This window comes from Eriocheir sinensis, chromosome 15 (assembly GCF_024679095.1).
Source record: "Eriocheir sinensis breed Jianghai 21 chromosome 15, ASM2467909v1, whole genome shotgun sequence".
Lineage (NCBI taxonomy): Eukaryota > Metazoa > Arthropoda > Malacostraca > Decapoda > Varunidae > Eriocheir > Eriocheir sinensis.
Window position 1 is genome coordinate 11,580,900 of NC_066523.1, and position 26,640 is coordinate 11,607,539.

General features: G+C 42.6%; 1 protein-coding gene and 1 long non-coding RNA gene across 4 annotated transcripts in view; one reads left to right on the plus strand and one right to left on the minus strand.

Annotated features, from left to right (window-relative positions):
* The window catches only part of LOC126998902 (protein-lysine N-methyltransferase EEF2KMT-like), a 37,065-nt gene extending 12,827 nt beyond the window's left edge, over positions 1-24,238 (minus strand). The window contains exons 1-5 of one of the 3 annotated variants that reach the window (XM_050861109.1): positions 24,101-24,238; positions 13,607-13,759; positions 11,701-11,886; positions 9,413-9,664; positions 972-1,077 (exon numbers count right to left, since the gene is read on the minus strand). In XM_050861109.1, coding sequence (XP_050717066.1) covers positions 972-1,077; positions 9,413-9,664; positions 11,701-11,886; positions 13,607-13,735 — 673 coding nt within the window. In that variant the 5' untranslated portion in view covers positions 13,736-13,759; positions 24,101-24,238. Of the gene's footprint in view, positions 1-971; positions 1,078-9,412; positions 9,665-11,700; positions 11,887-13,606; positions 13,760-17,395; positions 17,522-17,858; positions 18,266-24,100 lie in introns of those variants that run through there. The other 2 variants (XM_050861106.1, XM_050861108.1) reach the window with 2 other exon arrangements.
* LOC126998904 (uncharacterized) lies at positions 22,833-24,821 on the plus strand. Its single transcript, XR_007753066.1, has 2 exons — positions 22,833-23,210; positions 24,105-24,821. It is a non-coding gene; the product is annotated as an uncharacterized LOC126998904 (long non-coding RNA).
* Positions 24,822-26,640: the final 1,819 nt, after the last annotated feature.

Here is a 26,640-nt window from a genome sequence, read left to right on the forward strand (position 1 = left end):
TTCAAATGTCGCTATTGAATATAACAAGTTTTCAGCCATACTCTCAAAATAATCATTATGCATTATATATGAAAACATGTAGAATTAAGTGGTGCACATAAAGAAACTCACTATGGCCGGGCCAAACCAGCGCCCCGCGCCGTATCCGGGATCACCTTTTGCGCCAAATTTCAAGTGTCGCTATTGAATATAACAAGTTTTCAGCCATAAACTAAACATAATCATCATGTATTATATATGAAAACATGCAGAATTAAATGGTGCACATAAAGAAACTCACTACGGCCGGGCCAAAACAGCACCCCACGCCATATCCGGGATCGCCGCGCGCACCAAATTTCAAATGTCGCTATTGAATATAACAAGTTTTCAGCCATAAACTCAACATAATCATCATGTATTATATATGAAAACATGCAGAATTAAATGGTGCACATAAAGAAACATAAATTAATTGATAATTTTGAGATGTAAGCAGAAATATAGATAAAATAATTCGTATATTGGCAAAAGCGAGCCAGGACGCAGTATGCGCGTCCTCGGATATGGTACGGGGCACGCAAGGACGCAGTATAGTACACGTCCTCGTGTTGAAGGGGTTAAGGCACTGATGGTAGGTAGACGTGACCCATACATGTCAAAGCAGCGCGAAACTCGGGGGAATAATGCACAAAAGTCGGGATGTTGAGAATTTAGGACTAAGCGTGAAACTCGAGAATCACGAAACTTGGATAGCGCGAAACTCGGGAGGGTACTGTAAGCCACACACACAGATGGTGTGTGCTTAGTGTAATTTGAATGAAGGCAATAAACTAAAGTTGATTTGCTAGGTCTACATCAGAAATTAAAGATACTCAAAATGTATGGATAATTTTTTATTACTTCCCACTTTTGAAAATAAAAAAATAAAGTTTCTATGCAAAAACAAAACAAAACAAAACAAAAAAACACACACACACACACACACTTACCTGCAGCAACAACAATATCCACATCTGAGTCGTAGGTATCACATGCCCAGTCAAGTTTTTTGATCTGCACACTTGTGTCATGATAACTTAATTGAAAGTTCTCGCTCTGAAAAAAAAAGTAATTATGTATGTACAGTATGTCTATATGCCAAGTATCTTGAAAAACATAATCTAAATTATATGCTTGATCTAAAAGAATTTAATGAATGGTGAATAAACCATATCAAAGTCCCTTGTTGAATAATTATATCCTACAACTGCAAGATTTTTATATACTATATTTATAGTAATTGTCCATAATCAGTAGCAGATTCTGATAGACATGAAACATTTCATGATAGAGTAAATTGAAATAAGGAAAATAGAGCAATTATTTTGATTATGCTTATAACAATTACTAAAAAAGTTAAAAAACAGCTATAGGGTTAGGGCCTCAGTGATGCAGAGGCCAGCAGGCTTAGCTACAAATCCCCGGGCCTGGGTAAGATCATAGCCTGGGCAGTCGGCACACAGCCCACCCATCAGGTTGCCTAAGACTTAGCTTTTCTTCTTTTGATAAACTACCCTTTAAACCATAGGTTTATATTTAAGTGCATCCCACAAGGCTCCCCTGCCTACTTTATCAGGAGCTTTTTCCAGATCTATGACTTTCTACCCATCCCAAGATCCTATTCTACAGCCATTTTAATGGTAAAAATCTAACTAACGTAGCATTATCTTCTATACCTTCCCTGCTTTTCACTAATTGAGAAATCAGTTTACTCTAACCAATCTTTCAGTCACAACTCTTCCATTCAAATTTCTTGGTATAATCAATAAAGTTAAACCACTAACTATAAAGGCAGCATTTATCCTTATTTCCTTTCCTATTGTATAGAGGGACAACTATAGCTTTTCTACACAAGAATTTTTTTTCACAGTAAAGGAAGCAGCTCAAGGGAACAAACAAAAACAAAACAAAAAAGCCCACTAATCATTGCTCCTATGAAAGAAAACAGAAATGAGTGGGAAAAGAGAGATCAATTTCTGATGGAGAGTTCTTGATACTCCCCTATTGAAGGAGTTCAAGTTGTGCAAATGCTTGCCCCCTAAGTCTCCTCAGTGACTGTTATACGATTTTTCCATGCAACCTAAGCCCATCATCAAATCCATTTTGTTTACAAGACTCTTGTAATTTGTGTAATAAACTTTTAGACTATCAGAAAAATCAGCCCCATTAGCATGCAACTTTTTCTGGAAAATACTATATACATTTCTGGCTACCACCATCTATTTCTCTAATGACCCTCTTTGTTCCCCGAGTTGTCGCTTCTTGACACACAAAAAAATATGGAGTGTTCCAATGGCACGCTCAAGGCTAGCTCTGAAAGCCACAACACACCACTGTGAGAGGTGAACACTATCTATAGCAAGCATTGAATTTCTGCCAAAGAAACTGTCCCAATTATCCATGAAGGATCACCTATTGTTCTTGCAATGATCAGACATCCCCTGTTTTTTTTTTTTCCCTATTGCGCCGGTAGGCTTCTTCCCGGTGGATCCTGGATTCCTGATGGTCGGTCCAAGGCTTCTTCCCGGTGTGGCCTGATGGTCGGCCCAGCCCGTTCTGGCGCAGGCCAGTGTTTATAGTAGCGCCATCTTGCGTTGGCTCATGCTGCCCTCCCAGAGCATGTGGGTAGTTTTAAGCCACTCTGCGGCAGCTGAAAAATCCCAGCTTGGTGGCACCAGTTGGGGATTGAACTTGCGTCCTCCTGAACGCGGGGCCGTCTCACTATCCATTCAGCCACCACCTCCCCATTATTATTATTGCTACTGCTTGAGAAAGTCAGTCGCTGGATGCATTTTTACACAGCAGAACACTACACTCCATGGGCACTCCTCCAAAGTCACATATATTCCCTAAAGCCTCCCTAAACCTCTTGTGTAACTCGTCATTCTGACCTTACCTATGCCATTCCCTTCTGCACTAAAACACATGACTGCTAATGCTTCCTCTCCTGACATAATCCTAGCTACCCCGTCCCCTAGCTCCTTCACCACTGCCCCAGGGAAGCAGACCCTAATCCTTTTTTTCCTGTTCTTACCACATAAACACAGTCCAAGAACTTATCTGACTGTCACCAACAACAATAGTCTTCCTACCTGTAGGCAAGGTTCCTGCATCTGCACTACTACAGTCCTTGTTGCATTCATCTTTAAGAGCGAGTTAGAAGCAAAGATGCATCAGGACACCTCAGAGCTACTCCTACTCACTGCGATCCTCTAAGGCTACTGCTGGACCTCTGAAGGCAGTGAGCAACTGTGGGACCCCTTCTCCCTCCACAATAAGGTAACCTACCCCTGCATGGCCCTAACTTGCTCCCGAAGGTGGACAACTTCCACGACAAGTCGCCCTCAGCCATGGCTGGCAGTTAGATAAGAATGTTAACCACAGAAAAGCCATAAAATGTCTGGACTCCATTAGCAGCTGTGGTTAACTCAAGATCCTAGACTATGCTAGTGAGGCTTCTAGTGGTAATACAGTAATTTCTGGGTCAAAGATCAGACCTCACATGCAGACTCAAATCCCTTTTGCCCTTGAGCTGCTTCCTTTACTGTGGAAAAAATAAAAGGGGATCGAGAACTATGTTACCCTCCCGAGTTTCGCGTTATCCGAGTTTCGCGATCCTCGAGTTTCACGCTCAGTCCTAAATTCTTACCATCCCGACTTTCCCACATTATCGCCCTGAGTTTCGCATTGCTTTAACATGTATGGATTAAGTCTACCTACCGTCGGCGTCACGCACGATTCCTTAAGGCGGTGTCACACTGGCAGTTTTCCTCCAACCGTTGGGGCTACTGGCAACTGAGGTTGCCCGTGCGGCCAACCGGGAGCGAACTGTTGGTTGCCCATAAGGATGGAAAATGGTTGGGGGTACGAGCAACCACACGGATGTATGTAAACAAACAGACGACAGCAGTGGCTGAGGCGTGAGGAGCAGTGGAAAATGGACAACCAAGGAACTCGTTAAGTAGACTGGCAGAGCTGCTTTGTTCACTATTTAATTGATACAGGGCGACTGCTATGTTTATGTTGTGAATACTGACCTTGGCCATGTGTGACGCACACCCGGAAAAGTTGGAGTTGCCGGTCTCCCTTATCGCCAACGCGGTTGAAGGAAAAAGGCCCAGTGTGACACCAGCAGCTTAAAGGCGCGATCACACAAGCAAGGTTCTTGGGAATTTCCCACCGAAATTATCTCCCAACAATTTTTCTACCTCGAATTTATCCTCGTTTGGTCACACAGAGGACTGTTGTATTCTGGAAAATATCAGTTGAAAAGCAAAACAAACAATGGATCCAGACATTGCAGAGTTTGCTTTGTGGTGTTTGCTGAAGAAAAAGAAAAAAAAATGAAAAGAAAGCATTTGTTGGTTCATGAGTGGTCAGCTCGGAGACAAAAGGAGTGTGTGTAACAGCTTGCTACCGTTAATTAAATGCCATGAGAACTTAGCATTGAGGACCCAGACATGATAATGCAGTGGCTATGCTTGGACAAGACTCAAGTCCAAGACCTGCTCAACCTGGTTACTCCAAGCTTCTCTAAATTCGTGGAACTCATTGTGGTACTGGAATAAACACGCGGGTAGCTACTAAACCGATCAGCTCATACACTCTTCTTCTTCTTGTGACCACAACTTACCAACCTCACGAGAAAATAACCGACATGCTGGTGACTGAGTTTCTGACAAAAATTTTGATGAGCTTCCCATGAAATACAGACGATTTTGGATCTCTGTACAAAATTCTCGAGAAACTAGCAGTTGAGTGACTGTGTTCACACATGCTGGGGCAAGATTCACAGTTATGCGTGCTAATGTCCCGCGGCAAAAGGTACAAATTAATGATTTAACTATCAACGTTGACTTCAGATTCACAAAGCTATCGTTTCGTCATAGTAAGAGGCCGCTGACTGAATAAGCGCCGTCGATAACATCATCAGACTCGGCCAATCACAAGCATGTACAGTAATCCCTCGCCATATCGCAGTTCACTTATCACAGTCTCGCTGTATCGCGGATTTTTTAATTGTATCATATAACAGATTTTTCACTATATCGTGGGATTTTGCGGTTTATAGGTATTTTTATATTTATTATTTCAAATAATTTTGCGGTAAAATAATCATTTTCTAACCTAAAAAATTAAAACGGTATAAATCAACTAAGTCGGAACACACCTAAATAAGCACCTACGTCACCTACCTATTTTTTATTTTTCCGTCGCGGCCTTTTGCGCCATTACTCTTTTCCCTGGCTCACTCCTCCCCCACTTCCTTTCTTTCTTCTCCCTCTCCGTCATCGTATTTTTCTCCTTCCTTCTCATTTCTTTCTTCTTTTCCTTTCCCCTCCCTCCCAGTTTTTCTCTTTTAATCTCTTTCCCTCCCACTCACACCTTTTCTCTCTCCCTTTTACCTCACCTTTACCTGACCCTCCCTCCCTACCTCACTCTTCTTTTCCCATTCCATTTCCTCCACTCATTTCCCTTGTTTCCCCCTTTCTCACACCCTCTTATCTTTAGCCTTATCTCTCACTCTATCACTCTCTTCCTCCCTTTCTCCTTCCCCATTAGATTATATGAACACACACACACACACACACACACACACACACACACAAGGGGAAATGGGAAGGGTGTAGGGAGGGAGGGGCGGAAGTGAGTCAGGTCATGTCCCAACTGAAGCCCTGACCTGACTCTCCCTCATGACCTCACCTGACTCTCCCCACTGTCCCTCCCTCCCCACACCCTTCTCCTTTCTTCTTGTTTTCATCCTCTCTATCTCTCCCTTTTTCCTCCACTCCTTTTCCTTGTTCTCCCTTCTTACAACCTCTATCAGTATTTTTTCATGACACACTCTGACCCTCTCTTCCCTTTCCCCTTCCCTGTATTTACCTAGTTGTGATATAAAGGAAGTGAGCTATGCTCATATTGTCCTTTCTCTGAGTATTCTTCCGGCCCGCTCAACAAACTAATTCCAGCGCGAAGTTCGTATTTACAATGCAAATGTCGAAAGTCGAAACAAGAATTATAAAATCATTTATTGGGACCGCAGTGTGACGACGAAACGTCATAGAAAGTGTTTATAAGAGAGTGGAAAAGGTCAATAGGAGTAAGGGAAAGGTTTGTAAGAGTGTGGGGTAGGTTTATAAAGCCTTAAGATATATATCTTGGGAGATTTCAATGTTCACCACCAGCTTTGGCTTTCATCCTTTCATCTAGAACAGTCAGTTCAGCACCCTACATGTATCCTCCCCCGTCTTGGAGACTGGCCCAACATACTAGACCTCTTCCTTACCTCTAACCCTTCTGCTTACTCTGTCAAACTGTTCTCTACGTTGGGCTCCTCCGATCACAACCTTATTTCTGTATCCTGCCCTATCGCCCCTGTACATCCTCTGGACCCACCGAAGAGGTGATGCTTCTGGCATTTTGCTTCAGCTCGGTGGGACGACCTGAGGATGTACTTTTCCGATTTCCCGTGGAATGATTACTGCTTCCAGGAGAGAGACCCCTCTGTGTGTGCCCAGTGCATCACAGAGGTGATTGTCTCTGGAATGGAGGCATACATTCCACATACTTTCTCTGTTCCCCATGCTAAAAAGCCTTGGTTTAATCACACTTGTTCTCGTGCTGTCAAAGATAGAGAGGCAGCTCACAAAAGATACCAGAGCCTTCGAACTCCCGCTAACTATGATCTTTACATTTCCGCCCGGAATCGTGCCAAATCTATTCTTCGACTTACCAAAAACTCCTTTATCCATAGCAAATGTCAACACCTTGCTTTCTCTAATTCTTCCAGAGACTTCTGGCACTTAGCCAAAAATATCTCCTCCAATTTCACATCTTCCTCTTTCCCACCTCTTCTTAACCCAGATGGCACCAATGCCGTCTCATCTATCTCTAAGGCTGAACTCTTCACTCAAACTTTCTGTAACAACTCAACTCTGGACGATTCTGGGCATGTTCCTCCTACTTATCCCCCCTCTGACTCCTTCATGCCTGTTATTAAGATTCTTAAGAATGATGTTTTCTATGCCCTCTCTGGCCTCAACTCTCAGAAGGCTTATGGACGTGATGGAGTACCTCCTATTGTCCTTGAAAACTGTGCCTCCGTGCTGATACCCTGCTTGGTCAAACTCTTTCGCCTCTGCCTATCAACATCTATCTTTCCTTCCTGCTGGAAGTACACCTTCATACAGCTTATGCCTAAGAAGGGTGACCGTTCCAATCCCTCAAACTACCTCCCTGTAACTTTACTTTCCTGTCTATCTAAAGCTTTTGAATAAATCCTTAACTGGAAGATTCAAAAGCACCTTTCCACTTGTAACCTATCTGATTGGCAGTATGGGTTCCGCAAGGGGCGTTCTACTGACGATCTTCTTGCTCTCTTAACTGATTATTGGTCATCCTCTCTTAGCTGTTTCAGTGAAACTTTCTCAGTTGCACTAGACATATCGAAAGCCTTTGATAGAGTCTGGCACAAGTCTTTGCTTTCTAAACTGTCCTCTTTCAGATTCTATCCTTCTCTCTGTTCCTTTATCTCCAGTTTCCTTTCCAGCCATTCTATCTCTATTGTGGTAGACGGTCACTGTTCTTCCCCTAAACCTATCAACAGTGGTGTTCCACAGGGCTCTGTTCTATCACCTACTCTCTTCCTGTTATTCATCAATGATCTTTCCATAACAAACTGTCATACCCACTCATACGCTGATGACTCCACTCTGCATTATTCAACTTCTTTCAACAGAAGGCCCTCTCAACAGGAATTACATGACTCCAGGCTGGAGGCTACAGAACGCTTAACCTCAGACCTTATTATCATTTCCAATTGGGGTAGAAGGAACCTTGTGTCCTTCAATGCCTCAAAAATCCAATTTCTCCACCTATCAACTCGACACAATCTTCGAAACACCTATCCCCTATTCTTCAACAACACCCAGCTGTCACCTTCTTCAACACTAAATATCCTCAGTCTATCCTTAACTCAAAATCTCAACTGGAAACTTCACATCTCCTCTCTTACTAAATCAGCTTCCTCGAGGTTGGGCGTTCTGTATCGTCTCCACCAGTTTTTCTCCCCCACACAGTTGCTATTCATATACAGGCGGTTTGTCCGCCCTCGTATGGAGTATGCCTCTCATGTGTGGGGGGCCTCCACTCACACAGCTCTCTTGGACAGAGTGGAGTATAAGGCTCTTCGTCTCATCAGCTTTCCTCCTCTTATTGATAGTCTTCTACCTCTTAAATTCCGCCGCCATGTTGCCACTCTTTCTATCTTCTCTCGTCATTTTCACGCTGACTGCTCTTCTGAACTTGTTAACTGCATGCCTCCCACCCCTCCCACGGCCACACTGCACACGACTTTCTACTAAAGCTCATCCCTTTACTGTCCAAATCCCTTACGCACGAGTTAACCAGCATCTTCACTCTTTCATCCCTCATGCTGGTAAACTCTGGAACAATCTTCCTTCATCTGTATTTCCTCCTGCCTACGGATTGAACTCTATCAAGAGGAAGGTATCAGGACATCTCTCCTCCTGAAATTGACCCTTCTGGATTCTTTTTAGGAGCAGTGAGTAGCAGGCTTTTTCTTTTTATTACTATTTCCTATTTTTGTGCCCTTGAGCTGTCTCCTTTGTTGTAAAAAAAATACATATAAATAATAAAAAAAAATATAAGGTCGCTACTTCGCAGATTTTCGCCTATCGCAGGGGGTTCTGGAACCCAACCCCCGCGATAGACGAGGGATTACTGTATTTAGAACTGTCAGCTAATCGTAAGGCAGCCAGCCACCTTCAGCTGCAGCTTCAAAACAACCTGTTCTCTCTTAACATTTTCTTCCTTTTTACAAGGTATGTATTTTGAGATAACAAGAGAGTAAAGTGGGAAAAAAAAAATCAGCTTCTCCACGGGCCAGAACAAATAAGTGCTTTTTCAGTGTTTCCAATACCCAGAGTTTCGCGATCTGCGAGTTTAGCGCTATACCTGCGGAACAAAGCAAGCGTGAAACTCAGGAGGGTACTGTATGTTATTCTGCGTTTAATTATTAGGTGGTTATTTTTTTCCTACACTTATGACGCTATGTTTGTGGATGTTGAAATGTATCATCCGTTTATTGGTCCACTCAAACAGGCCATTCAGCTCCTCTTGTAGCCTAATACCACAGTGTCATTGTCTGATCTGATTATTTTTCCTAGTTTTGTGTCGTAATTATCTTGACACAAAAATAGAAGGACTAATCAGATCATTCAATCCTCTTGTTTCTAAGCCAGTCTGCATGATAAACATCCATTCCACAATTCATTTACCACCATATTTCAGCATTTTTTGCCATTATACCATCTGTACCTGCACCTTTCTGCCCACCCTTAACATAACTAATGCATAAGAGTTTACTTACCAAATCATTTGCATATTTTCCATCATCTGCATTATAAGACAGAGGAGACTCATTGGATAAGTTGATGTTCACATTTTTGAGTAATGTCTTCAAAACAGAATCATGGACATCAGTGAAGGTGTATGATGATGGTTTGCAATTCTGAACAACTGCTAAACCTGTCAGTCCCAAACCAGACCCCAACTCCAGGACACTCTTTCCTTGGAAATAACTTGCATTCTCAGAACACCATTCAGCTAGAAAATGGCTGGCCTGAAACATGAAAAGAAAACATGAAAACATACAAACATAAATGTGTGATTTACACGACTGTAAAGAAGGGCAAGTAATGTGCCTGAAGGTGTATAATCATGAGACACACAAAACAAGTGAGTAATTATAAAATAAAGGAATGGTAATTGACACAAACTGAGTAGCTGTAGCAAAATGTGACTGAAAAGAAGCACATGTTAACAGTTGAAAAGCATGACTCAAAAGCAAGGCTTAGCTCTGAGATTTGCAAAAAAGAGGGAAGCAGTTATATAAGGAAAATAAAATGTTAGTGCACACAACCCACAATGAAGACATATCTGGTTCAAATTTTAGCCAGTAACCTTTGTTCACTGAGCTGAGGATGGGTACATAGTTGTTACTAAGCTCGCTGGGACAATAAACTCTAGTGACACCATTAAGCAGAGTGTATACAATGTGAAAGCTTTACATATGAGTCTCAAGCCTAACTGTCAAAGATTAGTGTGTGTCCCTAGGATAGGGTTACATACATGTTTGTAATTGTATTTGCATTTTCAAATACAGAAAAATTATGTTTTTACATTTTTACATGGACAGATATTAAAGTTGTGTAGTTGTATCAGATTTGTATTTGATGGCTGTATTTGCTGTAGTTGCACAAAATAGTTCAAACACAAAGGCCGTTAGCACACGAGCAAATTGTAGTCACCACGCCGTGACGACCTGAGTAGCTTTTATGACGCTGTTACACGCGATTTGTAGCTTGACAGCGTCATTCGTGTGTAGGGTTAGCCGCAGCTGAGAAACACAACTACACGCCTCTTCAGTTTATCCAGTCTAGTGAACAATTGGCGACCCAGGTCGCTGCTTTGCCCACCACCGAGCAACCACAAGTGGCCCGTGTGTGCAGGGCCAAGCGACAAAGCAACACCACTTGTGGCGGGGATCCGTGTCTCCTCGCTACAGTCGCCAGCCACAGTCACTCGTGTGAAAGGGTTCACTTCAGAACAATGGAAACTTCTGGGAAGCCACATCCCCACTGGTGTGTGTCGTCACAGCGTGGAAACCACACATTACTTGTGTGCCAGCGGCCAAAGGCACAATCCATTTCTTATGCCTGGTAATTTCTAATTTGATTTGATTTTAGCTTGGTAACCTTTTCATAAATACATAATTGGTAACATTGAACTGAAGTGAATTTGTATTGAATTTCTAACAAGCCTGGTTGTCTGTTGTTCATGTGAGGGCCAGCGAGCCAAGTCAGAAGTGATTTAACTACTCATATTCTGATATATATATATATATATATATATATATATATATATATATATATATATATATATATATATATATATTTTTTTTTTTTTTTTTTTTTTTTTTATGTGCTGCCCATAGTGCCTGTAAGTTCTCCTGCAGAGCCTTGGTGGACAGCTCCAGCCCTCTTTTATCTAAAGTAGCTGCCATGATATTTGACTCTTGCTTGGCCGATACTGCCCCCCAGTGCTCCGCTTGACTAAAGTTGCTGAAACTGGGGTTAATTGAAGACCTGGACAGCATATGGGTAGTCTTCTGCAACTTGCCAATGGTTGAAAATTGTCTGCATTGATGATGGGACTTAAACCCAGGTCTTTGGAATCACCATGTCTGTGCGCTGAATACTTAGCTACTGCCTCACATTTTTATTACTTTACATTACTCCACATTTTTCAACACGTACAATATATATTTGTCAGAGATATCACACCCAGCTCCAAACTTGTTAATTAAAACATTTCATATAGCCTCTTTTGATATTAAACTGAGACCCTATCAATTATATTTGCTATCAGTTAGTAAGAACACCAGTGTCTGAAACACCTACAAACTCATTTTAAGATCATTTAATAAGTCAATCAATGGGGGCATATGCCTCACCCACCCTACGACGTTTCCATGCAGGCCCAATATTATATACCACTGGTACATTACTAGTGGTGATTCTATAGACCAGTAATGCTGTAGCAAATAGGTCTGGCCAATCAAATTTAAAATTTTTGAAAAACTAATTGATCACCAACCTCCCAAGTTCTCATGCCTGTTGTCCCATCACAAACAATATTGCAAGTCTCCTTCAATGTTATGATTCCTGACTTTTGCTTGTAAGTCTTATAGCAAAAGTCACAATCTTGTTGGGTTTCCTTAGACAGCATTCCTGTGTAGGTGCAGTACAAATCTTCATACACTTCCTGATTGCAACTTTCAATCTGTAAAAATGAAAACTATCTGAGTAAGGTTAAAATCATGAAAAATTGAATTATGAGAAGATTTTTGTTTATTTCCAAGAAAAGCACATCTAATAAAATGATGGTTAGACACAGTTACAGTCCTATTAGTTTTTTATATCTTATCTCCTTTTTTTATCTCCTTTCACCTGATTTTGACCCTATGTACATTTTTACCTCGGGACGTACCCTACACCATCAGAAGCAGAAAAGCATGCAGATTTAGGATCTGGGCTTATAAAAGCAATGCGACAAAAACCAGCTGAGCACTAAGGAGTTGAAGGGAAATAAGTGCAAGAAAATGTGTACTCCCTACTTCATTTAACTCTGATTTTCGTATGTGTATTTTTACATTATTGTTACAATTTTATGCTAGTGTGATGTAGAATTTTCTCTGGAAGATGATGGTGGTCTCAGTTTTTCTTAAAATGAATGTTGGGGTCAGGAAACAGGGTGGGAGAGAGGTGTGTGAAGTCATCGGTTTTGGATGAACTGGGCACACCCTCGCCCCCGGGCCGGCTTCACTTGGAGGGCCTTGGTGAGCAGTCTAGTATGTAAGTCTGTGGAGACAATGAGCAGCATGAACACTAAACACAAAACACAATTCCACTGTGGCGCGTCGGTCACCAGTGTGCCAGGTACCTTGGCAGTGATGGTTAAGCCCCGATTCACACTATAGGTACGGTCACCCTCGAATCACGGTCCGCTCTCGCTCCACTCACAGTTCTGATTCACACAGTAGGGACGGTTACGCTCCAGTCACGCTCTGGTCACGGGCCCGTGTCATCCTTTCTCCCGTCATCAGTAGAGATCACACCGCCTTCTGGTCATCTTACTCTCCTCCATTCCCTCCATGTGACCAAACCACTTTAAAGTTTGTCGCTTCACTTCTTCTACCACTCCACACTTCTTCCCTTCACCCCTGCGACACATTCCAAAACACTCATACACACTTTCATTATTCATTCCATCCATTCTACTCACACCACATGCACTCCTCAAATAACTCACTTCCACTGCCTGCACTCTAGATCCCTGACTTTCATTCCAGGCCCATGTTTTGCTTGCATATGTGAGGGTTGGTACTATTATTTTATTTCTCAAATCCCTCTCTACCTCCATATCACACTTCTGCCATTCATGATATGTCCCAAAGACCCTATCACCCTTCTTCCTTGCAACGCCCTTTCTCTTGTCTCTCCCTCCGTACCAGCATGGTTACACATAACTGATCCAAGGTACTTAAACTTATTAAACTCCTCCATTTCTTAACCATTCAAAATTATTCTGCATTCTTTTCACATTCAATTTCCACTCTATATGGGCATACAAAATCCACGACCTCACTTCTACGTACTCCGCTCACAAACCATCACTTTACTTTTGTTAACATTTACTTTCATCTTTCTCCTTTTACATACACTATCAAAAACAATGACCAAATTTTGTAAGTCACTTTCATTTTCTGCAATGAGCACTGTGTCATCAGCAAATAAGATTTAATTCAGCACCCACTTCCTTCCCTCAGCGTACATTTTTACTCCAACTTCCCCAACTTTGCCCTTCATTTCTCTCATAACACCATCCATATAAATATTGAACAACCATGGTGACATGAAACACCCCTCTTAAAGCTTCTTAGTCTTAGGAAAGTAAAAAATATTGACTATAAATTAATCTTAACATTTCAGTAGACACCCACCTGATCAATTAATGTCTTGAGAAACAGCTGTGTGTATGCCTTGGTTGGGGGGAACCTCTCAGCCACTGGATGATTGACCGAGCAGTCAAAGACTTGTTGTTGAAAATATTTTGACAAATCACACTCCATTGGAGTAAGAATGTTCTTGAAACTCTGAAATGAATTTGTTGCTGATCACTATTATCAATACGTTTCTGAATGTTTTCATGTTTTCATCAATAAAATAAAAAGTTCATGAAATTTGTATTTATTTATTTATTTATTTATTTTTTTTTTTTTACTACACATTAAAATAATACCAAGGTGAACCTTGCTGCTCCTATGGCAGGGTGGGACAGGGGGTGGGGGTAAAGTAAGGGCCTTCCCATATCACACAAACACAAAAGAAGAAGAATGCTGAAACTTTACCACAAGTTAATACATTCCTTATTTTTTATAGAAGTGTGTTCTGTGAATAACAAGGCTCCTGTATGTTTATAAATATGTACTTCCATACATGCATTATGCAGGTTATGTTTATCTATTATGTAAAATCACCAGTGTTTTTATTAACTCAGCACACTTAAAACTGGGAACACATTTGATTTGAAGGCAGGAATAGTGTTGAGTTAAGCCTATCAATACAAGTTTCACTACAGACCTGGGCAAAACTAAGTGGAGGAACTAGGCTACTATGGGTTTCAGAGGCTTATATCATTTTCCAGGAATAACTTTTAACAAAGCATCGGATAAGGATAATAATCTGCCAAAGAATGTTTCAAACCTTGCCGTATTATCATCAGTATGATTTATTGATAGGATATGGCTACTTAAGGCATTTATAAGAGTCACAATGATAAAATCTGGCAGATTAAAAGCTCTGTCACATAGTTAGCAAACATTATTGTGGAGACGGTGTTGTGCACATACGCCAGTGGGCAGAAATATGTCAGACAGACAAACAACTCTCATTCACTTGTGGCAGAACCAAACCCAGCACCCTGCCACAACTGTTTTATCTTTTAATCAGCAAAGAGAGCCTAGATTTAGCTCTCCAGCCACGGAATCAGCCTGCCCACTGAGAGACCCAACACCTCTGCTGCTGTGTTTACAGCTGGAGAGCTCGGTTGCAGTATAATATGTTGGACTACCAATGCATGTGCACAATGCCTTCTCCACAGCAACATTTGCTAGTCTCACAACAGGAAGCAATTCATCTGTCAGGTTTTATCACTCCATGTCTCTTATAAATGCCTTAAATTTCCAATCTTGTTGATAAATCACAATGAAGAAAAAAGGGCAAGGTCTGAAACATACTCTGCCAAATCATAATCCTTATCCAATGCTTTGCCAAAAAGTAATTTCCAAAAAATTATATAACAACCTATGAAACCAAGAGCAGGCTAGTAGAAGGACATAATCATCTACCCCTGTTATAAAAGTAATATGAATCCAGCAAATTTTAAGGAGTAAAAAAAATTGTGTACATCAGATCACAGAATTCTACTTGAAAAAAATATTATTAATAAAAATTGTGAAGGAATGGGTTTTAATCAATAATGATCTCCTCTAATTATTAATGAACCCAACATTAGCCCCTTTAACCCCAAATTGTCAGCAAGGCAGGCAATTTTTATCTCATAAAGACTGTCCAATAGACTATGATATGCTGAAGGGTCAAAGGGGTAGAGCCCCCAACAGAGTCTAGCAGCCTAAATCCTTAGCCTCCACATACGGGATGAATATTGATTATTAAATCTCCCCAAGCTAGGTAAATAAGACCACGTAGCTTTGTTAGGGTAACAAGAGAAAGCTCTCTCACTGAGATACTGTTGTAAAGACAACTGCTTCAAAGGCCTTAATTAAGCTATGGGAGTACCCTTTGACTTGATGCTAGTGTCACTACCCCATCCATCTCAGAGGCCCAGGTTCAAATTCCAGGTGGATTTTGGGAAAAAGACTTATTCTTACAATTATATCAATTTTTCATATGCTAGAGAAGTAGAAATAATCTCACTTAATGGCCAGTGGTGGGTTCACTCGAGTTCTGTTTTCCAATGTAGGAGCACCAGTAAATGCCTTCATATCATGGTTAAAGGGTAAAAATACATGTCCTTTAACGATAATATGAAGGTGCACATGGTTAGAAACAGGCGTGTGGAGTCGGGGGTTGGAGTCAGAGTCACCGGAGTTGCCTACTTTTGGCCAGTCAGAGTCGGAGTCAATAAAATATCTCCAACCCCAACTCCTTTATGATATGTGTTATGTTGTGTGGCTGGGTATGGTGTGGTATGTGGTGCAGCTGGGTTTGATTACTTACCACTGTACTGCAGAAGAGATGAAGGAGGAGAGGGGTGGAGTCAGAGTCAAAGTCAGAGTTGCAACCTTAAAATTTCCTGGAGTCAAGTCAATTTTTTTTTTATATCTGACTCCACACCCTTCATTAGAAGCTAACTTACAATAACCTAACCTCAGCAAACCTAACCAATACACCCCAGACAGCCAGACCACAGCCACTGCTCCGACTGTCTCCCACACATTGGTCATGCTGGTGTATTGCCCAAATTTCACTTCACTATACCTTCACATGACCTCTGCATGTCACAAAACATGAGAAAATAGTCCAGACCCAGAGAGGGTTTTATCAGCACTGGGAACTGAACCAGTGACCAGTCAGATAGGAAAGTCACTCCAAAACCAGTCTGTCAAAGAGGTACCCTACTCACAGAGTGAGTTTGGGAGAGGGTATTATTCTAGTGTTTGCCCATACTCACCCCTCGCAACCAAAATTGGCAAGGGGGCTTGTGAGACTGTGGGGAATGCGGTGGTAAACATAAAATGCGTCGCAAATACATAGTTTTTGAGTTATGGGGGGTTGAAAAATACCCTAAATGTAGGGAAATTCCTTACATTTACCTAGATGTAGGGAAATTCCAGACATTCTGTGATTTTTTACCATGTACAGAAACCATGCAATTTCACTCAGTTTCCATACCAAAGGGGGGATCAAGGGGGGCGAAGCCCCCCGTTACAGTATTAAGGTACTAATGAAGCATCTAAACGCTAAGTAATTTCTGTCATAAGAACCTTGCAACTGTCATATACGACTATGTATTCACTTACTGGTAGCACGTACGAACGCGTGAAGCAGGCTTGAACGCAGGTTACTTGTGTTCGAAAATTTTCCATTCGAATTCAGGGGCCAGATTAACAAAGCCTGTTTTGGGCCTCAACAACAAAATTGCGATTCACAAAGCTCCGCGGTAAATAACTACCAACTATCTGATGACGTCATGTGCAAGTTATTAATCATTCTCTAGTGTTTGTTAGTTGGTTTGTGTTATTCTCAAGTAGCCAATAATCTTTTTTGCTGAGGACACATCTAAGTTGCATTCAACCAATAGCGATGCTCCGTGTAGGTACGTACATACGTGGAGTGTTATAGTATTTGGTTGTTTTGCCACCCACTGCCCCCTAGGGTATTACCGCCTTCTGCCCCCTAAGGTATTGCCGCCTACTGATACTGAAAAGCAACCAATCTGTAGTCTGTGCCAACAACTTAAAAAATCAACAACTATGAGAAGCACAGAGGTACACTCCTGTCTGGATCTGGATTTATGATGCACAGGGCACCTGTACAGGTGTATAACATGCATATAATAATAGAGTAGCTAACTCCCTAGCCTTTAAACAATCACTAAGGTAAACAATTATTGTGGTAAACAATCGCTTAGTAGTAAATAAGTAATCAAAGTAAGGTGAACGATCATGGCTCTGTCATAAGTTGCTAACTTACAACATTAACCTTACCTCCCATGCAATATCCCTCACAGGATACATGCATAAACCAAGTAATAACAAATATTGTAGGGATTGTTGTACTCAAGTCCAGTGCACCAGTTGATGCTGGGCCCCCTAATGTTTTGCCGCCCACTGCCCCCTAGGGTATTACCGCCTTCTGCCCCCTAAGGTATTGCCACCTACTGATACTGAAAGGCAACAAATCTGTAGTCTGTGCCAACAACTTAAAAAATCGACAACTAAGAGAAGCACAGAGATACATTCCTGTCTGGATCTGGATTTATGATGCTCAGGGCACCTGTACAGGTGCATAACACGCATATAATAATAGAGTAGCTAACTCCCTAGCCTTTACACAATCACTAAGGTAAACAATTATTGCGGTAAACAATCGCTAAGTAAATAAGTAACCAAAGTAAGGTGAACGATCATGGCTCTGTCATAAGTTGCTAACTCACAACTTTAACCTTACCTCCCATGCAATGTCCCTCACAGGATACATGCGTAAATATTTCCATGAGAGGTCTTCTATCACTTGTGAGTAGCAGGTCATTTCTTCTCGGCTGGGCCTTGAAGGTCTCTCTGGGGGCGGCTGTTCACCGGGGTAGTCAGTCTCGTTTTATTTACGAAGCAAATCGGCGGAGGCGGGTGTTGCGGGAGGGTGAGCCTTTACAACGGCTGCCTGTGCCTGCAATGGTGCCAGCTCGAAAATTGGTTTTGGGTCCAAATATCCCCACATAGGTCACGAAAAGCCCCCACGTGTGCCTTCATACAGAGGCAAAGTCCCTACGTTAATTAAACTTTTTAACAAGTGTAACGGTCCAAATGTGTATTCTTCTCATATCATCACCATCATCACCATTGTTTTCTTTTATCATCTTCATCACCATCATTTCCCCATATCATCCGCCGAGTGGCATAAAACTACCCACATGCTGTCCAGAAGACCACCTATCAACCCGGACTCTAGATTCTACGATCAAAGATGAGCTCTGGGAGGGCAGCATGAGCCAATGCAAGATGGCGCCACTATAAACACTCGCCTGCGCCAGAACAGGCTGGGCCGACCATCAGGACCCACCGGAAAGAAGCCTTGGACTGACCATCAGGATCCACCGGGAAGAAGCCTACCGGCGCAATAGGCCGCAGTGTAAAAAAAAAAATCACCATCATCACCATTGTTTTCTTTTATCATCTTCATCACCGTCATTTCGTCATACTGTAACGGTCCAAATGTGTAATGAGTGAGTGAGTATGGAATGCAAGTGAGTGAATGATTATATATTACAACAAACGAGCAAGTGAGCGGATGTGTGGACAGGTGAACGAGTGTGTGTGATAAGTAGAGATTATGTAGTGCGGCGACGGCCTGATGAACGAGCCTCCCATAACCCACTTAGCCAGTGGGGTACCTCTTTGGCCGACTCGGTAAGGAGTGGCTCTCCCGTCACGCTGGTCGCGGGTTCAATCCCAGGCAGCCGGGGAATACCCTCACTTTGTCTTGATTAATTTCTCGTGTTATTTCGATACACGCAGAGGCCGTGTTGAGAAATAGGAAGGATAGAAAATAAGCTCGTCGGGGCATTACAGTGGTGGCATAGCGGTGGGCATCCTCTCCTGCAGTTCTGTTGAGCTTCCCCGAAGGGGTAACAGGTAGGATGGCCCATGCTCCGAGGGTAATAGAAAATGGGAGAGTTGGAGTTATGTCTCAAAGGGACATTGTGGAGTTATGTCTCAAAGGGACATTGTCAACACACAGAAATTAATCTACATAGGGGGGAAAGCCGTGTAGTGCGGTGACGGCCTGATGAACGAGCCTCCCATAACCCACTTAGCCAGTGGGGTACCTCTTTGGCCGACTCGGTAAGGAGTGGCTCTCCCGTCACGCTGGTCGCGGTTTCAATCCCAGGCAGCCAGGGAATACCCTCACTTTGTCTTGATTAATTTCTCGTGTTATTTCGATACACGCAGAGGCCGTGTTGAGAAATAGGAAGGATAGAAAATAAGCTCGTCGGGGCATTACAATTATTGGTGTGAATGAGGGTGTGAATGGATGAAAGACGTTTCTGAAATCCTTATCTCCAGTCTCGAACCCTAGAATGATTATTAGTTAGCTAGCAATAGATTATCTAGTTGTAATGCAGAGGTCAGGGAGTACACCGGGGATGTTGAGTGCGCAAATAAGAGCAAGTCACGTGAAGAAGGGGGAGGAGCTTAGCGAGACGAGAAGGCGAGGCAAGGCGAGGCACGGAGAGCAGTGTTGCCAAATTAGCGGTTTTCCCGCTAAATCTAGAGGTTTTGTTTGAAATCTAGCGGGAAAAAAAATGATTTAGCGGCTAGCGGGATTTCTAGCGGGATTGCAAAGGTTTTATATCTCAAATTAAAAAAAAGAACGTTAAATATAATACTATATTTTTTTTTCAATTACGTTGCTAACTCAAAAATTACGGTCAATATTGTTGAGAAAATGCGAATGGTTCGAACTTTGATTTTACGTGTGAGAGAAATTCTCAGAAATATGTCTGTATTTATGAGTGTCTGTACGAGATTGAATCATGTTCGTGTAATACAAGATTGGTTCCTGTCGTGTGTGTCACTCCTCGGCCCTCGCTTGCTGAGGCCTGAGAGACCACAAACACGATCAGTTCCTGTATCACGCCTCACCCGTTGAGTCGTCCAAGCGCCGGCTGGCTACAGTACGTGTTTATTAGACAAATAGGAAGAGAGGATAAATAAGCAGTGAAGTGAAACTGGTAGGAATGTGTTGCACTCGTGTCATAGTCGTGTGCATTATGTGTCACTGTCGCTGAGGTGAACCGAGAACTTGGTCCGACTGTGAGCATTCCTGCCCAGCTCTTGATAACTGTGGACTTACTACTGAGTGATCAAATGTATTGTGGAGGCGAACGGTGGAGCTGTGGCCTCAGAAAATTAATGGTACCATGTTAATTATGTGTATTAGTATTCAGTGATCAATATTATTGTGGAGGTACCACACACTGTTGAACCGTGGCCCCTTATAGACGGTTTAGTTTTGTGTTTGTCGTTATGCCGACAGTTGTACATGTATGTTAATGCGTATTTCTTTTTAGAAACAGGATATAACGAAAATGCCTAGGCCACAGTACCATCAGAAATTCCGTAATGAGTGGCTGAAAGACCCCCAATTAAAAGATTGGTTAATAGATCATGTGACAGAAAAAGGCAGTGTCCCGAAGTGTAAATTCTGCCATTGCTTATTGGCACCAAAACTTTGTGATTTAAAGGCCCATGCTAAAACCAAGAAACACCAAAGTAATGCGAAACCCTTTTCGAAATCTCGGCAGCCAGCACTACCATTCCAGCCTCTGAGAAAAACAACTGAAACACAGATAGCTGAAGGACGAATGGCTATGTTTGTAGCCGCACATACAGCAGTTATTACAAGTGATCATTTGAACAACTTGTGCAAAGGTTGTTTCACGGACAGCATGACAGCATCAATGGTGCAAATTAAAGATCTAAGTGCAGTGGCATTATCAAGAATATTTTGTATCCCCATTTCATGGAGGATGTGACAGCTGCAGTGGGAGAAAAACATTTCAGTTTACTTATAGATGAGTCCACTGATATTAGTGTCCACAAATATTTAGGCATGGCTATAATCTATCATGATGAAGTTAAGGAAAAATCATTTCTACATTTTAAGTCTTACAGAACTAACTGATTGCAATGCAGATGCTATAATTAATAGTTTAAAGGACACTCTAGAATATTTTGGCTTGAATCTGAAAAAGTTGAGAGGAATTGGAACAGACAATGCAAGCGTAATGGTGGGTGTTAATAACGGAGTGTATAAGAAACTGAAAAGTGAAGTACCAAGCCTCATTCTAGTACGGTGTGTCTGTCACCCCTTCAGCTATCAGTGTCTGCAGCCGCAGCTGAAGCATTGCCAAGGAATGTGGAGTTTATAGTTAGTGAAACATATAATTGGTTCTCTCGATCATCTACAAGACAGCTTGCTTATAAGCAGCTATATAACTTAATCAATGATGACCATGACCCATTGAAGATTGTTCAGTCTTGCCAAACTAGGTGGCTGTCCATTGCAACTGCTGTTGAAAGAATTCACAATCAGTGGCTTGAGCTCAAGACTCATTTTGGCATAGCACGTACCAGTGAAAAGTGCTTCACAGCTGAAATGTTGTATTCCATGTTCAAGGATGAAATAAACCTGGCATATATTAAGTTTCTGTTGCCTGTGTTAAAAGACATTCAGAGAGTTAATAAGTCTTTCGAATCAAATGATGCTGACTCAACAAAACTTCTGAGTGACCTGATAATGTTAATCAAGTCACTCATAAGGAAAATTGTCCTCCCAACTAAAGAAATAGATCCTGTAGAAGGAAATTTTGAGGATGCTATTGATCCCAAACCATACTTGGGCTATGATTTTGAAAAAGAAGTAGAAGCTCTACAAGAGAAAGGCTTTTCAAAGCAGGATGAAATGGCTCTAAGAGGAAGATGTACCAAGTTCCTGACTATATTAGTGCATCAAATCAGACAGAGGCTTCCCAGTAACATCAACACTCTTGAAAAGATCTCTCCTATCACTAAGCAATGCATTACATGCAGTTAAAGAGCCATTGACTCCATTGCTTGAATTATTGCAGACACCCGCACAGCAGATTAGTGTTATTGAAGGCCAGTGGCAGAATATCACCCTAATCAAGTGGAATGAAAGAAAGAATACAGTTAATTTTTGGAGTGAAGTTAGCAGGTACAGAGATGCTTCTGACTGTAATCCTCTAAAGGAGCTCGCAGAATTTGCATTATCAGTCCTTGTTCTCCCACATGCAAATGCCGATGTAGAGAGAGTCTTCAGCCAAATGAACATCGTCAAGACTAAGCTGAGAAATAGAATGGAAACTAAAATGGCAAATGCCATTCTGGGGATAAGAGCTGGCCTTAGGAGGAATGACAAGTGCTGTTATAATTATGAGCTACCACCGGATGTTTTAAGAAAAATTGGAACAATGGAAGCCTACAGGGTAAAAGAAACAGAAGGTCCAGCAGCACATCCCATGGCAGTGGCTAGCACCTCTCAAGAAAATGAAGAAGTCGAAGACTCAGCACACCACTTGTTTTTTTGAGGGTAAGTAAAAAAAAAAAAAAAAAAATTGCATGTACTGACATTATAAAACTTTCATTTAGGGTAATAACAAAATGATAAATTACCCATCTTTGCTCAAGGTGCACCGGTTACAAATACTTTTACATTATTAGTGCTAATCAAAATGATATATATATATATATATATATATATATATATATATATATATATATATATATATATATATACTCGTAACACTGAAATACTTCTGGCGGGTTTCTGCCAAAATCTAGCGGGATTTTGCATCCGACTAGCGGGAAAAAATAATATGAGTTGGCAACACTGACGGAGAGAGAGAGAGAGAGACAGACCGACGAACCGTGAGGATGTACGTTGAGAGGTTGGCGTGACCGTCCATCACAGCCCTGTGAACACCACCAACCACCACAAGCACGGCGAAAGGCGAGGCAAGGCACAACAGAGCACAGCAAGACAAGGCGGAGCAAAACACAGCAAGACGAGGCGAAACAAAGCAGGGCAGAAGCAGCCTCTTCAACCACGCCTCAGCTCATAACCACCTCCACGGCCTCTACGACCACGCCTCAGCTCTTAAACAACACAACCCCGGCCTCGTCAACAACGCTGCTAGTTACCGGCCCCGGCAGTCTACACCCGCCGGCGCCTCACTCGCCCCAGTGTCTTCCTCCATCCTGCACCAGTTATCACATCAAGGTTCTTCAATACAGATAAGCATTCAAATGTTCCCCAATATCCCTGATAGTTAGTTAGGTTCAATAATATTCATTTATGTATGTATTCATTTAAAAATGTCACTCCGCTAACCGCCCAGGGGCTGTAACTATACACAAGAAAAGTTATTAAGTTACTGTAAGTGCTATAATTTCAAGCCTGTCAACCTGCCATTTGGACATTACTGAACACACACCCACACACGCATGTTAGTGAATAATCACCACTTCTCCCTTAACTAAACATTGTCTCAGAGTGGTTCACACGGGAATCTACCCACCTTCCATCATTACCGCACTAAAGGTAACCATCACAACCCAGAACGAGTGTTCACTTGTCCTGCTGAGGCTTGTCACAACATCATTGACAACCCCTCGGAAATAGCCAGACGACCACCCCGCTACCACATTAATCTAAACAGTGGCTGTCAGAAGGAATGTAGCGTTGGCTTGAAAAAAAGACGTCACACAAGAAATGCAGACTTTTCTTATGAAGTGATTAATAATGAAAGTGTCATATGACAGACTGAAACAGAAGTAGCATGACACACACACACACACACACACACACACACACACTATAATAATTATGGCTACAAATGTATTTTATTCCGAGTTAAGTCACTGTATATAGTAATTTCTGTCGTGTCTCACAGCCATGACACTTTGAAATTTGGTTCCGAATCCCCGCTGTTGCAGGCCATCATGTTTTGATGGAAACGCTCTCTATACAATGAATTTTGCATATGTTTACATGCAAGGGGCAGTGTGATTGTTTCACTGCTGTGATAATAGGTGGGGGGTTTTCCACCATAGTGTAATATTATAAAGATTCCCACTGTGGTATGCAATCAATTTATTATTCTTTCTTACGCAGTCACCAAGACGGTTGTAGACTGGATGGTCACCGGACGTATAACCTCACAAGTAGGTTCTGCTCTTAGGGCCGCTTTAACAGTCACGTTTGTTTGTGTTGATCGTTGCCAATGAGCGTCGATCGCCGCTACCAACAAGAAATCCGCTTTCACAGTCTTTCGCGGCGTTCCGGGCGTTGTTTGTTTGCATCAGTACCATATCGAGATTGGACCCTCTGGTAACGGAGCTCTGGTAGCCGCGGGGACTCCCCAATGAAGCTTACCAATGACAATGATTAGTAAATATAATACATTCCTGCCCTCAAGTGGTTATATTATTTCTTTAAATGGATGTTAAAAAATATTACACAATACAGCAACACGTTGCAGGGCTTCAATGGTAATATGAGAAAAAAATTAGAAGACTTTGAATGACATGAACACACTTCACCTGCTGACCAGTAAACGTCCTGCTGAGAATTTCAATTTGATTGATTGATTGATTGTTTATTGTTGCAAAATACACAATAAAGGAGAAGGGAGGAGTTTAATAGCCTACTTGTCACCATTATTCACCTGTTATGCCTTTATGGTCAAACTTTCGTATTATTTTAGATAGCCTCATATGTATGCATGGGGCATACATATAACGAAATCAGCCCTGTTATGTAAAAAATAAATCTGAAGTCTGCTAAATAAGTGTGAATAATGAACAAATTTAATGAATATATATAGATGAAGAGTTGGGTATCTCTCTCCCGGCCGTCTGGGGGGGTTGCGCGGCAATCTCCGCCTTCCTCCATTGGGGTATATCCACAGAGTTATATACCTAGAGCGCGCGAGCCAGACACTGGTGGTGGTGATGATGGTGGCAGTGGTGGTGCTTTGGAGCCCAGGTGGTGGTGAGATGTGGTCTAGCTGGAGAGAGAGAGAGAGAGAGAGAGAGTGAGACGGACTGACGACATATATCTCATAACTCAGGTTTCTCTCTCTCTGTTTATGAAACCACCATCACCACCACCACCACTATCACGTACCACCACCACCACCACCACCATCATCATCATCATCATCACCACCACCACCACACCACCACAACCATCATCACCACCACCACCACCACCATCATCATCATCATCATCACCACCACCACCATCATCACCATCACCACCATCACCATCACCACCAACACCACCACCATCATCACCACCACCACCACCATCATCATCATCACCACCACCACCATCATCATCATCACCACCACCATCACCACCACCACCACCATCACCACCACCACCATCATCACCACCACCACCACCATCACCACCACCACCACCACCACCACCACCATCATCACCACCACCACCATCATCACCACCACCACCATCATCACCATCACCACCATCATCACCACCAACATCACCACCACCACCAACACCACCACCATCATCACCACCACCACCACCATCATCACCACCACCACCACCATCATCATCATCACCACCACCATCATCATCACCACCACCACCATCATCATCATCACCACCACCACCATCATCATCACCACCACCACCATCATCACCACCACCACCATCATCACCACCACCACCACCATCACCACCACCACCATCATCATCATCATCACCACCATCACCACCACCACCATCATCATCACCATGCACCACCATCATCATCACCATGCACCACCATCATCATCATCACCATGCACCACCATCATCATCATCACCATGCACCACCATCATCACCATCACCACCATCATCACCACCACCATCATCATCACCACCACCACCACCACCATCATCACCACCACCATCATCATCACCACCACCACCATCATCATCATCACCACCACCACCATCATCATCATCACCACCACCATCATCACCACCACCACCACCATCATCACCACCACCACCATCATCACCACCACCACCACCATCATCACCATCACCACCATCACCACCACCACCACCACCACCATCATCATCATCATCATCACCATGCACCATCATCATCATCATCACCATGCACCACCATCATCATCATCACCATGAACCACCATCATCATCATCACCATGCACCACCATCATCATCATCACCACCACCATCATCACCACCACCACCATCATCACCATCACCACCATCATCACCATCATCACCACCACCACCATCATCATCACCACCACCACCATCATCACCATCACCACCATCATCACCACCAACATCACCACCACCACCAACACCACCACCATCATCACCACAACCACCACCATCATCATCATCACCACCACCACCATCATCATCATCATCACCACCACCACCATCATCATCATCATCACCACCACCACCACCATCATCATCACCACCACCACCATCATCATCACCACCACCATCATCACCACCACCACCACCATCACCACCACCACCATCATCATCATCACCACCATCACCACCACCACCATCATCACCATGCACCCCCATCATCATCACCATGCACCACCATCATCATCACCATGCACCATCATCATCATCACCAT